The following is a 17,394-nucleotide window of genomic DNA, read 5'->3' as shown; positions in this document are numbered from 1 at the left end:
AGCTGGGCAGCTTGGCTGCCATTCAGTCCCAAGCTACATGTGATATCACGTTTAAAATAGAAGCTGCTTGATTATTTTTGTAACTGGGACTCAAGATCAGAATAATTCAGGGCTAGCCTTCCCCTCCCCCCCAAAAAAATAACCTTAAGACAAAATAGGGGGTTTAATATTTCCGAAGTAAGGGAAAGTGATGACAATGTGAAGCAGCTCAAACACTTGGCAAGGAGCTCATTCTTCCCTTTTGCCCTGTCTGAGCAGAGGCAGCGGAAAGTCACTAACAGATGATAAAAAAGAACTATTTACATTTCTGTTGTGCCTATTAAAAAGAAAAGCCTCGCCTCCATGCCCATTTCTAGTCAGGTGGAGCAAACTTGCTCAGCAGGGAGGCTCTAAAGCCAGCCTGACAACAGAATCGCCCCCTGCCCCAGAACCACCCCACCTATTGGGAACATAGGTGCCAGGATCATCAAGGAGAGGGATTAAGGCAGCCCACGGTTACCTGCAGAGAAAGAAGGCTGGTGGTGGCCTCACGGTGTCATTTAGGTTGGAAAAGACCTTTAAGCTCACCAGGTCCAACCATTAACCCAGCACTGCCAAGTCCATCACCAAACCATGTCCTTAAGCACCACATCTGCATGTCTTTGAAATACCTGCAGGGACAGTGACTCCACCACTTCCCTGGGCATCCTGTTCCAATGCTTGACCACCCTTTCCCTAAAGAAATTTTTCCTAATACCCAATCTAAACTTCCCCTGGTGCAACTTGAGGCCATTTTTTCTTGTCCTATCGCTTGTTACTTGCGAGAAGAGACCAACACCCACATCGCTGCAACTTTCTTTCAGGTAGTTGTAGAGAGTAACAAGGTGCCCCCTGAGCCTCCTTTTCTCCGGGCTAAACACCCCCAGATCCCCCAGCTACTCCCCATCAGACTTGTGCTCCAGACCGTTCCCCAGCCCCGTTGCCCGTCTCTGGACACGCTCCAGCACCTCAGTGTCTTTTTTGTAGCGAGGGGCCCAAAATTGAACACAGGATTCCACGTGCCACCTCACCAGTGCCAAGTACAGGAAGACCATCACTTCCCTTGTCCTGCTGGCCACACTGTTTCTGATCCAAGCCGGGATGCTATGGGTCTTCTTGGCCACCTGGGCACACACCTAGGTTCATGCTACTGGAGTGGCGGTAGCTGCTCCTGTGAGTCAAACGCAACACACAGGGTAAGACATAACCACGCGGGTTCCCAAGAAGTTAATAGACCTCACACAAAAGCTATTTAGAGCAAAACTGTTTAATAAAAATATCACTTCAACAAGCATTTACATACAATATATAAAAACACTTTAAAAGCCTAGTGTGTTTTAAATCTTGTCATACTAGAACAGATGCCAGAAGTTGTTGAAACGAGACCAAAAGGAGCAGGGATGGGGAAGGGGGGGGGTAACACCTCATCCCCGGTACCTGCAACAATGAAAATGCATACCCACAGAGGTTGATTCAGCATCAAAGCTTCCAGTGTGGGCCCACAGCATCAAAAGTTGCCAGCCACCAGCCCAACAGTGGCACAGCAGAAAGATTTGCCAGATCCTGATGTCCTTGTCCATTTCCTGCCTGCATTCATATCAAACTCAATGTAAATTTGTCACTTACTGCCCCTTCCAGCAGCAACTGAGGCGTTTTAGCTCCCTCTCTGGCCCATTTCTCTCCATAGCAGCAGGTCGGGACCCTGCGGAGCAGAACCCAGGACACCCTTCCCTGGGGCTGGGCAGAAACAGTGACTTATTTGAGCCTGAAAAAAATCCCTAAGGTCTGTTAATGATTTACTTTGAACTTTGTCTTTGGAGAAAGCTTTGTGGAGATTAGTGCATCTCAGAAGAAGTTGTGTTAGGCAACACACCAGGCAGAGAGGCAGCAACGCTGTTTTCCTACAGGAAGAAATATCCTGCAATACAAACGTATCAATTCATGCACTTTCAGTCTTGCAGGGTTACTACCAAAAAAAAAAATAATCCCAAAACCACCACCACCACCTGTCACTCCCAAACACCAATTCAGTGAAGACCTATTGCTGGATCACATCACTCCTGCAGTCCTGGATGGCTTTTAGGAAGACCACCATTAAAACTACGTGAGCCCAGCGGCTCCATCGTTCTCCTTGGCCATGGATGGCAGGACAGGCACAAATATAAGTTCTGTTTCCTGGTCACCTGCAGCCTCTTTTCAGATCCCAAAGGTGAGAAAACTTCAGCTACATCAATGTGTGGCTACACTGACGCTTCAATCGACAGAGCTGAAACAAAATAAACAGTGGCAAGTGCTCATCCCAAAACCTCTGGTAGAAAACCCCACCGCTCCAGCTCTTCCAGCAGCCCTCGGGGGAAGATCCCCATTTCTAGCCGTACTGAGAGCAGCAGCAGATGATCAGAAAGGCATTACCCAGCACTGCAGATGGGGTGCAGCCACTGAAGCAGGTGCTGCGTCCCAGTCAGCTGTGTGTGTCGTTGCTCCTGAGCAGTTTCCCACTGAAGGATGGGCTGACTCCCACATAAAAAAACATTCTTGGCAAGAACTCCTACATGTACCTGCTGGGGGACATCACTGCATCATCATGCAAGTCCCCACACTCTAGAAAGTGGTAATGCCAGCCCAGCACAGCCAATGCAGAACACCTCTAAGGGACTTTTTGTTTTCTTTTTTGTAATATTCTCTTGTAGGTTAAGAGTTCTGCTCTGCACACAGCTGTACTGGGACAGACTGTTCAAAAGCAGCTGAGCTCTGCATCTGGGCTGCCTCACCACCTGCAGGAAAAGAGCCACGGCTGATGGAATTAAGCAAGCAGCATTTTTTGTGGAAATGGTAAATACAAGGAGGGAACATAACCAAGGCAGAAAGTACGGAAATGAGCCACTCCCACAAGATCACAACCCGGTTTTCCCAACAGTTTTGTCATTTCAGTTGCTTGCAGAGGCCAGGGAGATGGAGTCTGTGCTCTGCAGGGGCAGGTAAAGGACTGCAGTCCAGATCTGACATCCTCCCCTGCCACCATTCCAGCAGAGCTGGCAACAGGGACCCTAGATCAGTACAACGTATCCTAACCAGGGATGCATTTCCTGACTACAATCCCATCCCACACGTTACAGCTCTTAGAGCGTCACCAACACCAAAGTGGCCAGAGAAGGTCATGGTAGACCTAGAAACACCAGTCTGAGGCCCAAGGTGATTTACAGTATGTGGCGCAGCTGAAATGCACACCAGAGCCAGCTAGCCTGACAGACAGGTCACGCACTCTGGAAGCCCGCCCACCACAAGAGAGCATCTCAGCACATTCCAAAGGCTGAGCAGTCGGCTAGCAAGCCAGAGAGGTGCTCTACAGGGCAGGAAGCTTGGTGACTTTCAGAACACATGATGAGGAAAAGGCCTGGAGAGTCACCCACAGTGCTCAGTTTCCATCAGAAATGCCAGTGCCGCAGTTCCAGTAAGGGTTATAAATAACAGCAGACAAGAAGCCAAACAGCCATCTACGTGCAATGCAATTGCAGCGGTAGGGCAGGAAAAACCCCAGCACCGCATAGAGCATGAACTTGCTCCTTATCCACCTGCCCTGGACACAGCCCAGGCTGTCCCCTGACACTTCTGCATCCTCCCCAGAACAGCCAAGCACGTTTTGGATTGACCACACCATCTCTTGCAGAAGGAAGAACAGGCATTCCAGGTACCAGGGCAGAAGAAGTGCAAGCTAAATAGCAGTGAACAGCTGACAGTTGTTGTACACACATACTGGCAGACAAATGTACATGTAAGAGCCCTGAGCACCTGGGAAGAAGCGCATTTAAGATATTTCTCTGCCACTACATGTTTATAAGGCTACAGTTTATCAGAAAATTTAGGACTGGGCATATCTGGCAGGGAAAGGAATCACAATGATACACCAGGAGTCATAAGCTTTCAGACTGATCCCAGCACCCCAACAGCCCAGCCAGAGGAAAAGGTTGGAAATCAGAAGCAGTGTTGTAAGAAATAAGGGCTGGAACCTGTGAGAAAGGACTGAGCCTATTGGCAACATCCTTTGACTTCGAAGTGAGAGAGAACAGCAGTAGAGGAGGGCAAGGGAGACTGGGCACGAAGGGAGAGTTGAGCGCAGTTTCTAGGACACCATTCCAAGCAGGAATCCTCCAGCAAACCCTCCAGTCAGGATAACATTCTTCTTCAGAAATATGATCACCTAAGGAAGGGAAGAGAAGAGCCAACAGTGTTCAACAACAATAGATCACTCACACACCCTCCCCGTAACAAGACATCCCTCAGACTGTTCTCCAAGGTGGCTGATGCTTGGAGAGAGACCACTGTCCAGGTCTGGGAAAGTATCCTACTCAACGACCTCGCCTCCCTAATTTCCCCACTGTGTGTACAGCTCCTGAACTGGTCCAGTCCCAGTGCAGCTCAGATCCTCAGAGAACTACATGCTCCAGGGCTCTCTCACAATCAGCACAGTCTGACAGAAGGGGCTGCTGACTGTGCATGCCAGACCAGGGTACAGCAGAGTCCAGGGTAACTAGGCCCCCTGCTACCAGATCTGCTTAGCTATCCTTATCAGACTGAAGAGACACTTCTCCCCCCACTGCAGCACATTTTCTTCCCATCCCGAGGAATTTGCAGCAACACACTGTGAGCTGGTGTCATGCCTAGAAGCCGCCTTGGCTGTCTCACATATGCACAGACAGAATCATAGAATCGTTTAGGTTGGAAAAGACCTTTAAGCTCATCACGTCCAACCATTAACCCAGCACTGCCAAGTCCATCACCAAACCATGTCCTTAAGCACCACATCTGCATGTCTTTGAAATACCTGCAGGGACAGTGACTCCACCACTTCCCTGGGCAGCCTGTTCCAATGCTTGACCACCCTTTCCCTAAAGAAATTTTTCCTAATACCCAATCTAAACTTCTCCTGGTGCAACTTGAGGCCATTTTTTCTTGTCCTATCGCTTGTTACTTGCGAGAAGAGACCAACACCCACATCGCTGCAACTTTCTTTCAGGTAGTTGTAGAGAGTAACAAGGTGCCCCCTGAGCCTCCTTTTCTCCGGGCTAAACACCCCCAGATCCCCCAGCTACTCCCCATCAGACTTGTGCTCCAGACCGTTCCCCAGCTCCGTTGCCCGTCTCTGGACACGCTCCAGCACCTCAGTGTCTTTTTTGTAGCGAGGGGCCCAAAATTGAACACAGGATTCCAAGTGCCACCTCACCAGTGCCGAGTACAGGAAGACCATCACTTCCCTTGTCCTGCTGGCCACACTGTTTCTGATCCAAGCCGGGATGCTGTTGGCCTCCTGGGCCACCTGGGCACACTGCCAGCTCATATACAGCCAGTTATCGACCAATACGCCCAGGTCCTTTCCCACTGGGCAGCTTTCCAGCTACTCTTCTCCAAGCCTGCAGCGCTGCCTGGGGCTGCTGTGCCCCACGGGCAGGGCCCGGCACGGAGCCGGGTTGAACCTCACACAACCGGCCTGGGCCCCTTGCCCGGCCTGCCCAGACCCCCTGCAGGGCCTCCTGCCCCCCCGCAGGGCAGCACTGCCCCAGCCTGGTGTCCTCCGCAGACCGGCTGGGGGTGCGCTCAGTGCCCTCATCCAGGTCATTGATAAAGATATCAAACAGGGCCGGCCCCAGTTCTGAGCCCCGGGGAACACCACCTGTGACCGGCTGGATTTAACTCCATTTACTACCACCCTCTGGGCTCAGTCATCCCGCCGTTTTTTTACCAGTGAGGAGTACACCTGTCCAAGCCATGAGTAGCCAGTTTCTCCAAGAGAACACTGTGGGAAATGGTGTCAAAGGCTTTACTAAAGTCTAGGCAGACAACATCCACAGCCTTTGCCACCTCTCCAGTCTTGCTGTCATGCAAGCATTCCTTCCTTGTATTTGCACAATAGAAGATCCGTAAGAGTCCAGGAGTAAATCCTGTCTCCTGCTGTCCCTCCAGCTAAGCACCTGCACACGCCCTGGGAGAGTTGTCTCACCTCATCCACTCTGCTTTTCACTTCTGGAGACATTTTGTTACCACTGCTGTGAAATTTCAGCTGCTGCTTGGCTTTGTTCACGTCCCGTTCTACTAGCTTCCAGTCCACTTTGATGTATCCCGTGTGGTTTGCAATCTAGAGTTTTGAGGGGTGGAAAGAAAGTTCCTGGAGTAAAGTCCTGCATGACCATGGCTAAATAGACCCCCTTCCCGACCTACCTTCCCTGACCACAGCCACTGGTCCAGTGGGCTGAGAGGATGAGCACACTAGCTTAAAAACTGGACAAAGGACCACCCCTGTAGCTGTATTAACTGTCCTGCAACATCTGTCTCCCACAGTAATCCCCTAACAGCAGGGAACACGTTGGAGCTTAGCCTGTTTCAGCCTCTATTCTCTAATATATTAAAGTTGGCATCACCTCCCACTCACAACTGCCATGTATATTGCTGGGACTCTCTGCAGCATTCCTGCTGCTGTGGGTGGACACAGCTATTAATAGCCTGTTCCTCTCTAAATATTTTATCTGGTCAGGATGATTCAGCTGTGAAACTCTCCCTGCTGAGAGCATGCTTCTGGCTTTCAGCAGAACAAACAGAGACAGAAGAGTGGGGAGAACGAGTTACACACAAGACAACACCTGAAAAGCAAACAAGACTGCTGGGCAAGGCCTGAGAGCTGTTCTGCCTCCTGCAGGATGTACCTGCTAGACGTCTACAACTGAGCAGCTCCCCTCAGTGCCAAGGTTCTTGCAAACCAGGAGAAATGGCTGAGGAGAGAGATCTCAGTTCTTCTTCGCTTTCCCAATGCTCTCCCCTATCCATGCTGACCTGACTCCTCAAGTAGCCAGGTTGACAGAAAGCATATTATAGACACGGACAAATCCCTCTTGACATCCAGGGCTGTTCCTACAGGGACATCATCTCTACAGGCATAGGACTCAGTACCCAGTTCTGACCAGACAGTCCTGCAGTAGCTGAAGGCTGCCTCCTGCTTTACTCTGGTACCCCTGCAATAACAGCCCCCACGTACCTTTGGCCTGGCCTTTGTTAGCAGACCCTAAGCGGAGAGAACCTTTTGGCAATCCTTAAGTTTACACACACTGACCCTATTTTGCTGCTGCATCTATGCACCCTGGGGAACACACCCCCTTGACATCCACGGCCACACAAGGCTCCTGGCAGAGCGGGGAACTGGCCCCACACGTCCCAGCAGGTAATGATCACTAGACAGCCCTTCGTCCCCCACAGCACAGTTCTCTGAAAAGCTTGCCCGCTGTTCATACACACCTGAAGTAGGAAAAAGCCACCTCCCACTGCTGTCGCTGCCAGCTTTCCAACTTTCTGGAAGATGAATCCAGTACACCTACAAATCAACAAGGATCCAGTCAGGAGAACGAGATGCCAAACACACACTCCTCAGCATGCTTCCCACAGGCAAGGCTGCCTTTGACAGTAATTACCCAAGACTTGGAGACAGCCTGACGAACAGCAGAAGAAACCCACATGCAACCAGAGAGAAAGAACCTGCACTCAGCCAAAAATGACGCTTTATAGCTTTTTACTTCTCACTATCACATTTCAGCCTTTTGCAGTTTTGATTCTTATCTCTTCAATGTCAATCTTCTCCCAAAAGAGTAATGGGAAACTCATGATTTCACCAAAAGCAACAAGTGATTTTATTTTTTTTAAAAAAAAAACCCAACTGATATCATCTCTGAAGGGAAATTAGGCAGCACATCTGCTGCTGCTTCATGATAGCGCACAGGGAGCAGATCACAAGGCAAGCCTCTTGGTTCCCCAAACTTTTCCTTTTTGTTTCTCAGAAGAGAAACACTGAAACAAGCAGACAAGGGTGGTCTAAAGCTACACTGGTCTCCAAATTGGGTTACATGCTCTCAATGTGAAAGACATCATTGCAGCCACCAGAACTCAAGCAAGCGCCAGGCCGTTGCTCAGTCATGCAGAAAAGGGCTAGTGTATTGTACCTCCCAAACCAGACTTTACTTTGACCACAGTTTCCTTATCCACATGGCAAAACAACACAGCAACTTGCTTTTACCCATTTCTGAATACATACACATAGTGAAGATACGAGAGAGGTGGACAGCTCGTATTTCTATCAGAAAATGAAGGTCCGTCATACACTTTTAAATGGTCACACCTGTGCCAGATGAAGATGACTGGCACAGCAAGAAGCAAAGCAATGTGATTACACCAAGTTTTCAGCTCAAACAACGCTGCTCTGGGAATGAAGTTGCAAATAAAGCCACAGGCCACCAGCTCCAAGCTGGTGCTTGCTACAAGTGACACAAAACCCCAGGAACCATATCCACAGGTGCAGCAAGCCACCTCCACAGAGGGCTTTTGTGCAGACTTCTAAAGCACATCCATCTCCAGGGAGGAAGGTATCCTTGTTCCAAGAGACTCTATTTGCCTGTCCTATAATCAACACTACCACTTTACACCAGAAGTTAGAAGAGAATTATCTCACCTCAAAAATTAAAGACTGATGCCATTTTTTTTCCCTAGCAGATAGTCTTAGTTCTAACAGTTCCAGTTTAGTGACAGCTTTTAAGACTTCCCACAGTTCAGCAGACCACACCAGGGCACAGTGGGACGAGCAAGCTGGACACCTGCCTCCTCTGAAAGATTGCCGGATGATCACCCTGCACCTGTCAGCGTGTTCCCGAAAGCCTGGCTAGTGCCTACAGGCATCCTGCCCGCCACGAGCAACAGCAACCCCAGCACATCTTACCATCCCGTGACCCCTCCGATCACCAGCTGTGTGGCCACATTGTACTTCTCAGCGCTCGACCCCGAGCTGGGGGCGAAGACCTTGCGCCACCAGGGCCGGTTCTTGGTGTACTCCGCCAGGTCCAGCACGTTCAACAAGTCCTCCTTCGCACCTGCGGGCGCCCGGAGAGGCTCAGTGCCGGGCCTGCTCGCCCCCCGCCCCCCGACAGCCGCCCCGGGCCTCCCCAGGGACACGGAACCCACCAAGCCACCCAGCCCACGGGGCCTGGCGCCCGCTGCCCCTGCGCCTTTGGGAACCCTCAGGCCCCACGCCCTCCCCCCTCGGGCCTCGGATCCCCCCCGGACCACAGACCCCCTCGGACCCCGTCCCCGGGACGCCCACCCCCCTCGGTGCTCGCGGAAGGGCGCGGGCCGAGCAACCGTGTCCCGGGAGCCGCCCCCAGAGCGCCCTGCGGGCCCTCAGGCGGCGCCAAGCCCCGGTACCGGCCGCCGCGCCCTGTCAATGGAAACGCTCCCTGCCGGGGAGGCCGAGCTGGGGCCGCCAGGGACCCGCCGCCGGGGGCGGGGGGAATGGGAGGACCCCCGCCGCCATGCCCGCCCGGCCCGGCCCGGCCCACCTCCGCCCGGCCCCGCCATGGCGCCACAGGGCTCCGCTCGCCGCCGCCGCTACGTGACCGCGCCCCGGCGCGTCACCGAGCTGAGGGACGCGGCCGGCACGCGGCGCCGTGGGGCGGGGCCGCGCAGGCGCGTGGGGCGCAGCGGCCGCGAGCGCGCGGGGCGGGGTCGCCGTGGCACCGGCTGCGCCGCCGGTCGCGTCCGTCCGAGCGCCCCGCGGGGGGGACCGTCGCCTCTGTCACTGCCGCGGCGCGGCCCGCTCGGCCCCCCGCCGCTGTCCCCCAGGGCAGGGTCCCGCGGTGCCCAGGGCGGGGGCAGAGGCCGCTCCCCGGGTGTCTTAGCGCCCGCGGCCGCTCGCTGCCTCCGCCACGGCGGCTCTTGCCCGGCTGCCAGCGGCCGCGGCGGCGCCTCTTGCCGGTCGCTACCGCCCCGGCCGGGCCGGGCCGGGCCGCCGGGGCCTCGCCCGCCGGGGGTCACGCAGGCGAGCGGGGCCGGTGGGGGGCGCGGCCCGGGGCTCGGGTGGGAAGCGGGGCGGAGGGGCTGCGGCCGGCGCCCCCCCGGCTGTGCCCTGCGGCGCCCCCGAGCTGGGCTGGGCAGCGCGGCGGGGACACGGTGTGCTGCCGCCTCCGCCAGCCTCCCGCGTCTGGGCCGGTAGGCGCTTGAGCTGCTGCAGAACAAGAGCCACCTGCTTCCCACCTGGGGACGTGGCTGCTCAGGGAGTGGCAAAGCTGGGAAACCTGAGATACAACAGGTTAAAAAAAATAGAATTAATAATAATAAAAATAAAATTATTTATATAGATATATAGAAGATCCTCCTGGAGAGATTGTAAGCAAAGGAGGAGCAGGCTTGACCCTCCTGTGGGGCTAACTAAACCAGTGCATGAGTGGGAGCAGGTGATGGGTGGTGGAACAGGCAACGTTCTGGGAACCAGGGCAGCACTGCGCGGTGGCCAGGACATCCCTCACAAACAGCCCGGTGGCCAGGACATCCCTCACAAACAAACAGCCCGGCAACTCCTTCCCCCTGGCAGGCAGGCGGGACGTGTCGGCAGCCGCAGCAGCACCGCATGTGTTTCCTGCGCTGCCCTGATTAGGGGGAACTGGCTGGAGTGGTGTGTGCGCAACCTGCCAAAGTGGCGGGACAGCACTTCCCCAGGGACCGAGGCGTGATGTCTTGCACACAGTCACCCCGTGGGGGCTGGGGGCTGCTGCCCACAGCAGGTTTGGGCTTTGGGACTCGGCCTTCTGAGGTGCCGAGGGCCAGGCAAGGCACAGCTGGAGGGACGGGTGCCGTGGGGGTGCAGGGGGAGAGAAGCCGGGTGTCCAGCCCAGCACCCAGCCTTCAGCCCCAGGGACCCTGTAAACAGGATGCTCCAAAGGGCTTTTGCTTTCATAACCACCCAGAGAAGGAAAGTGCACTCCACAAGGGTTTATTTACCCTCTGGCAACTGGAAAGCTGCATTTGCTTTCCTGGGCAGCTGAAGCCCTGCAACATTGCTCAGGATCAGAGCTCCCTTTGCCCCCGCCATGCTCCTGGAGAGCCTCGGTCCTCCTGTCTCCAGCAGATCAAAGGGCAGCTCCTGCAGGTGCAGCGTGGTCACCCTTTGGTGACCCAGTAATCAGATGTAGCTGTTAGTGAGACTGTCGGACAGATCCTACATCGACTACTGAGCAGCCAAGAGCACCATGTCTCTGCTGGGTCTCCACCTTGGCTCTAGGTAGGACTGGCAGTGAGCAGAGCAGCTTCCCCTGGGAAAAGAAGATGGGGTGGCTGGGGGGGATGCCTGATGGGGAGGAATGGCTGGGGGCAAGTAGGTGCCTGGCAGTAGTGTTTCATCTCGGAAATCCCATCCAAACACTGGGGTCTCCTGCAAGTCCGGTATGCGGTGGGCTCCCATCCCCATGCAGCACATGTCTCTGGTTTTACCTTCCTGCCCTGGGCAAAGGGCTGCCCCTGTAACCCTGGGGCCAGGCACAGTTCCTCTTGTGTCTTCTCCCCAGTGCCAGCTGGGGTATCCCCTGCACATGTGGTCCCAGGGGCACCCCTGGCCTGAGCGTCTGCAGCATGGCTCCATCTTTCCCAGCGCACCTGCACCATCACCTGGGGCAGGCACTCGCCTTCCTTCCACAGTGGGGAAGGAACTGGGCTGACAGGGGGGCTGGAGGGGCTGGCAAGCTGGGGGCTCCTGTGCAATAGGGTCAGGCCCAGTTTGGTACAGAGGGTGGCACAGGGGCTGGCAGCGCAGCAGCAGAGCCCAGCACTAGCACTTCAGCCGCTGGGGCTCCCTGCAAGGCACTTGCCTGGCAAGCAGCCCTGTTCAACTCAGAAAACACAGGCACAAAAACCCATTCCCCATCTCAAAGGCTTCCCCTACCCCCAGCACCACCACTGCCTCCCAGCATGTGCCACCCGGGCTAAGCCGCAGCTTGCCAGCCCATGTGGGCTTCCAGCAGCTGTGCACGGCCAGGGCGAGCAGTACCAGGAAATAACAGTCAGCAAAACCGTGTCCCCTTGGCAAGTCCCCATCTGCAGAGCTCCCAGAAATGCTCTGTAAATGGACCCAAAATGCCCCTCCGGGCGCCTCAGCAGGGCACCGTACCTGGCCATCTCCACCAGATGCCAGGGTCCCTCGTCGATATGAAACGTGCCCCCAGTGCGCAGGGACCTGCAGGGCTGCAGTATCCTGGGGCTCCCAAGCTGCTACTCCGGTGGCTCAGCGTGATGTGGCTGCGATGCTGCTGGCCTTGCGGCCCCGGTTCCACAGCACTCTGCCAAGGCCACCACCGTGTTGCTGCCTTTAGTACAGCGAAAGCGACGTCTGAATTCCCCTTCCCCCAGCTGGGACATCCGTGCTGGTGTCATGCAGCTGCGCAGGGACAGCCCCAGCTTGGTGGCTGGTCGGGGACGTGCTGCAGCTTGCAGAAAGGAAATTTGCAGCTCAGCTCTGTCAAAGCAAGAGTGCGGGGATTTTCAGCGGGGTTTCTTTCTGCCACTGTCTCTCACTCTTTTCTCATTTTCTGGAAATGAAACAAACTCAGACTCCAGCCCTTTATGTTACTCAATATCTATAGGTGGGGGCGACCGCCCTTGTTCTCTCCCCACCAGCTGCTATGGGGGACTTTTCAGCGCAGGCTGGCTCTCCCCCATTTTCAAGCCACAAAGGAAAGGCTTGAAGCCAGGGACTGCTCGAGGGGCAGCTGGGATTTCTGCCAGCTGGGTTTAGGGAACAGGAAGGCAGGCTGAGTAGCCTGGCATCAGGCACAGCACTGAGCTGAGAGTGGCAGTGAGCCCCCAGCTGCCCCTCGAGCGGTCCCTGCTGCTGAGAAGCCCTGATTTTGGCAGTGAATGGATGCAAGCAGCCTGGAGCACAGCAAATGATACCAAGTGGCTGCTCAGGTGATACAGGCACTCGCTTTCTGACTTGCTACTGCCTTGCAGGTGACCATGGGCAAGTCCTGCTGCTCCTTGCAGCGGTTTCCTGAGCTGTAAAAAGGTAAATAACAATTCCTGGATGCACCATAATCTCTTCATTTGACTTCCCTGTTTTCTGCCCCTTTGGCCAAGATCCTGGCCCATCATCCCTGACAATCCCTCAATCTTGTGAGTCTGCACCCTCTCCTGTTGCTGCCTGGCCAGCAGCCACCCCTGCCAGCCCTGAAGCCTGGGCTGGGCACGTGGGGACAAGCTGAATGCAGTGCAGGGACACCCATGGGTGGTAGCTGCAGCAACTTCCTCGGGCTCAGAGCTCTGCCCCAGTACCAGGCACAGACCGGGGCTGGGGGCCAGCTGGGTGGAGGGCTTCAGGCTGCGGAGGAGCTTGCTACAGCTCCCTGCATCCAGTTCTTCTTGGCAACAATTGAGAGAGAAGTTTTCTGAGACAATGCTATTCCCATGGAGTGCCATTAAATTCTGGTGTTAAATTTATCCCCTTTTCTGGCTTGCCAAGGAGTTCTGATGGTGTGAGGATGCCAGGGTCGAGCAGTACTGACTGTTGTGGGGATGAGTAAGGCAGGGCACTACCATGACCCTTCCCCATGGCCCCAAGCACAGCACCTGTGAAGGAGAGATGCTTCTTGGATGGTGCAGGGGAAGCTTTGCTGAACATGAGCAGCCCTGGGGTCTTGGGTCTTATTCCAGAATTTTTGCAGCAGCCAGAGTGTCTCAGGAGATGAGCTAGGCACAGTGCATGGCAGACAGCAAAAAAAATGAGACACCCCTTGGGAACGTGACCCCATCTCCAGGCTGACCCAGCAGCAGCAACCCTCAAAGCAAGCTAGGGGGAGAGCAATTGCTCTGAGCTTCATTTAATCAGCCAGGGTAATTAGGTGATTTACAAAGAACACGTGTTTCTGGAGGCTGCTCTTGTTTTCTCCAATCTGCTCTGACACTTGAGGAGCAAAGATCTTCTAGCAACAGCTGTGCAAAGCCAGCAGCTGCAGGGAGCATCCTCTAGCCGGTGAGACCCCCAAATTCTTGTCCTCCCCAGCTTCTGCAGGTGCAGACCCCTGGGCGCCCTGTGTCAAGATCACAGCCGTTGTGCTCCTGCTGCCTGAATCATTCAGAGATGCCTCCAACGTGTGGAATGACAGAGAAAGGAGAAATGCTCTGCTGACCCGCTTACTGTGGGGAAAGCCAGGGCAGGAGACCATGCTTATTTTTGGGACCTCCTGCATATCGGCATTTCTGCTCTGGGGCTAGGGAACCTCGGGGCTGGGTTTGCTGGATACTCAGGGCTGTCAGTGCCATCAGTCCCGCTGCTCCCTCAGGGCCATGCTGTCTGTGGCTCAGCTGATCTGAGCTGCACGGGGCTGCGCGCCCTCTTTGCTCCATCCTTGCTGGGGTGCAGTGGCTGAGCAAGGTCTGCCAGGCATTTGCCCTCCAGCCCAGAGCTTTGGTTCCAAATGAGGGTGGTTTTGCCCTCAAAGACAGGTGTGGGCTTTGGTCCTGCTGTGAGTTATCTGCACTAATGCCAGTGTTTTTCTCTTCATCGGGGCTGGTTTTGCAGCAGCCTGGATGAAGACAAAAATTCCAGGAGATATGCCTTTTTTGGCTGATGGGTTGGTGGTTTGTTTTAATATTTTTTTATTTCTGAGACAGTTCTGAAAAAAGCAGCTCCCCTAAAGCACCTCTGCCCTTGTAGAGCATGATGGCGCTTGTTACATGGGATAAATACATCCCTTGTGACTAAACCCCAGAACCGGCACTGGAGAGGAGGCTGGAAACCTCTGCAGCATCCTTCACTCCAGCTGTGCAGGCAGGCGCTGGAAAGATGACAAGGATTTCCTGCGGCATTTGGTGAAATGAGTCAGCGTGGCACACACCCGGGTGGGCATGGCCGGCGGGCTGGGCAGGAGCCAGCCAGCAGCATGTGCCCGGCGGCATGGGGAGAAAGCATGGCAAGCCCATGTGGCAGGGACTTGCCCAGGGCATGTCTGTGGGGATGCATCCTGCTGACCTTCAGGCTGGAGCACCCATGCACCAAAACCAAGCCCTCCCCAGGGCAGGCAGGGTCCAGGTGGGATGCAGGCAGCAACGGGGGACGCTCCAGCTCAGAAGTGCTGGTACAAGGGGCCATGCCTGGTCCTTTGGCCAAATCACCAGTGCCACATGGCACAGCCAGTGTCTCGGTGCCCTCTGCCCATGTGAGTGCCGGGAAAGGTGAGTGCTACTTCTGAGATACTCTGCATTCCTGAGAAGCTGCCATGAGTCACTCACTCTCACATACACACAAAAAATGTCCCAGGAGAGATTAGACATAGCTCACTTTGTTCTGAGTCATTATCTGCCCCAGCCTCGTATTGAGCCGAGAACTGCACAATTCAGGGAAACCACCAGCACTTTCTGCATGCACGTGGGTCTTTGGCTCTGGCCAAGCAGGTTTCTCTGGGACTCCCAGTGGCAATAGCTTGTCCTGGCTTCCCCGGGAGGACAGTGCCCCGGCACTGTGTCACAGGGAGGTTAGGGTATAGGCAGATGTGCTCATGCTGTGCATCTTTCCAGACAGGACCAGAATGACAATGTGTCTCCGCAGCTCTCAAAGGCGCAGCTGTCTGCCTGGCCCAGCCCAGCCATGCATGGGTAATTCCGATGCTTTGCAGTGGCACCCGCACAGGTTTGCAGAGCCCTTGGAAGTGCCAAGGCTGCTAATGCCACCCCACTTGCTGGGCCCATGCATGCTTTTGCTGGGACATGTGGGCTGCACCTTGGCAGGCTGTGCCCGGGCTCCCTGCGGATGCCTGGCTGTCCTCAGTGCACTTCACTCTGCACTGGCTCTCATGTGTCTGCACAAAGATACCCGCTGTGTGCAGCGAGTGCCAGGGTCTGGGCCTCCTTCCCAAGTTATTTCCAAGTGTCCTCCAGTTTCACACCTGGATTCCCCTTCTCACAGCCTTGAGTATCTTGATAATATAATTTTCTTTCTGCTCGCTCAGGTTAGGCCCCATCACACCAGTTTACTCTTATGTCTCTGGGCCAGGAACCTGGAGCTGCCTCCCAGTAGCTGAAAATGGTTAAACCCAGTAATTCAGCACCTGCCAGTGTCACAACCATTAATTTCTGACTGTCTCCAGGCTCCTGCCACTGTAGCTCCCCAAGGGAAGCTTTGCCTGACTCCCTTCTGTGATCCCTGGATGTTGCCATCCCACTGTGCCTGGAGCACTCCCTGCCAGGGTTAGAGACAATAAGCCTCCATGCTGACCCATACAGATCTCCAGCACTCAGAGCTGGACCACCCCTCCTGACAGCCAACCCCAACCCTCCCATGTGGCCATCCCACGCTGCCACCCCCACCGACTGCCCTCTTCACGGTCACATTGTCTGCTTGGTGATGTTTTCCCCATCTGTTTCTGGAAGAAACACCTTTTCCAGCCTTTTGGGTGAGCACATTCTCACAGCACCGGGACATTCCCAGACAGGATGACTAGAATCTAGTCACGTCCATAGTGCAAGGGACACCAGTGCCAGAAGTACAGCCCGGATCTCCCATGTCTCACCCAGACCTCCAGACAACCCTTTCCCCTCCAGCACTAAACAATATCCTTCGACTTCGCCATTCCAGAGCAGGTGGTGCAAAGTACCCAGGGCATCCCCGAATGTGACACACCGCTTGTTTTGCCCCAAAATACTCGATGAAAAACATGGGGAGCTTGGTTGCTCATCTTCCTCACAAAGAACAGGAGCCCCAGGCTGGGCGGCGAGCCAGCCGCCAGCGCACGAGCTGGAGGAAATGTGTTTCTTACTGGCTTTTCGCCTCTTCAGGAGCAGGCTGGGTGGTGCGGGGGGAGCGCTCTCTGCCCCAGCTCCTGCTGTGTCAGCCAGCCCCATGGCGAGTGCAGGAAGGAGTGGGCAGCCCCCCGGTGCGTTGGGGTTTTACATGGGCCAAGGGGGAGCCCCCACGGGTACTCCTCACTGCCGCCATGGCAGCCCCAGCCACGCACAACTGCCCGGGATGGTTTCCCCCTCAGGCCTGGGGCTGCCATAAGGAGAAGGGTGGGAAGAGAGAGGGTGTCCCCAGTGAGGTGGTAAGAACTGGCCCCTCGCTGAGGGAGAGGGACAGAGAGCCATGAGAGGGACACAGGCATTGGGTTTTTCTGCATGGTGAGCCCGTGGGGCTGGGATGCTCAAGGTCATTCCCATACCCATTATGCTTAGCTACATGGGGCACTGGAACATCAGAGAACGTGTTCCTGCATCTGCTGGGATTGCCCCTACCCAGGCAGCTCAGCTTTTGTCTCCCATCCCATCCCCTACCAGTCCCACCTGCCTCATACTAAGGATTTATGTCTGGGACCCCCAAAACACCCATCCCTCTGCCATCCCCACCACCTCCCTTTGTTGCCCAGGCACCAAGACCTGCCACATGGATGCATCTGCACGCACTGGGACTGTCACCAAAGGGGTCACCGCTGCCCTTGCACTGCTGCTGCCCTACAGTGTGATTTATGGGACATTTCCCCACCTCGCTCACCCGGCAGATGCTGGGGCCATGCAGGGTGTTCTGTTCCTCCTCAT

General features: G+C 55.1%; 1 protein-coding gene across 1 annotated transcript; it reads right to left on the bottom strand.

Annotated features, from left to right (window-relative positions):
* Window positions 1-1,269: 1,269 nt before the first annotated feature.
* On the bottom strand, window positions 1,270-9,527 carry FUNDC2 (FUN14 domain containing 2). The gene is made up of 5 exons (XM_055817698.1): window positions 9,384-9,527; window positions 8,768-8,918; window positions 7,300-7,375; window positions 6,014-6,148; window positions 1,270-4,216 (listed from the first exon to the last, which is right to left on the bottom strand). Exons 1-5 carry the CDS (start codon window positions 9,400-9,402, stop codon window positions 4,139-4,141), a joined length of 459 nt encoding a protein of 152 aa, XP_055673673.1. The 5' UTR covers window positions 9,403-9,527; the 3' UTR covers window positions 1,270-4,138.
* Window positions 9,528-17,394: the final 7,867 nt, after the last annotated feature.

This window comes from Falco peregrinus, chromosome 13 (genome assembly GCF_023634155.1).
Source record: "Falco peregrinus isolate bFalPer1 chromosome 13, bFalPer1.pri, whole genome shotgun sequence".
NCBI classification, from domain to species: domain Eukaryota; kingdom Metazoa; phylum Chordata; class Aves; order Falconiformes; family Falconidae; genus Falco; species Falco peregrinus.
Note: the sequence above shows the minus strand (reverse complement) of the source record. Positions and strands in the feature narration are given on the sequence as shown.

Excerpts from the sequence above, each read along its gene's own strand:
- FUNDC2 (XM_055817698.1), bottom strand. Across the intron at positions 7,376-8,767 it reads ATCGGAGGGGTCACGGGATG|GTGTACTGGATTCATCTTCC; the intron begins GTAAGATGTGCT and ends GTTGATTTGTAG. Across the intron at positions 4,217-6,013 it reads TGAAAAGCAGAGTGGATGAG|GTGATCATATTTCTGAAGAA; the intron begins GTGAGACAACTC and ends TCCCTTCCTTAG.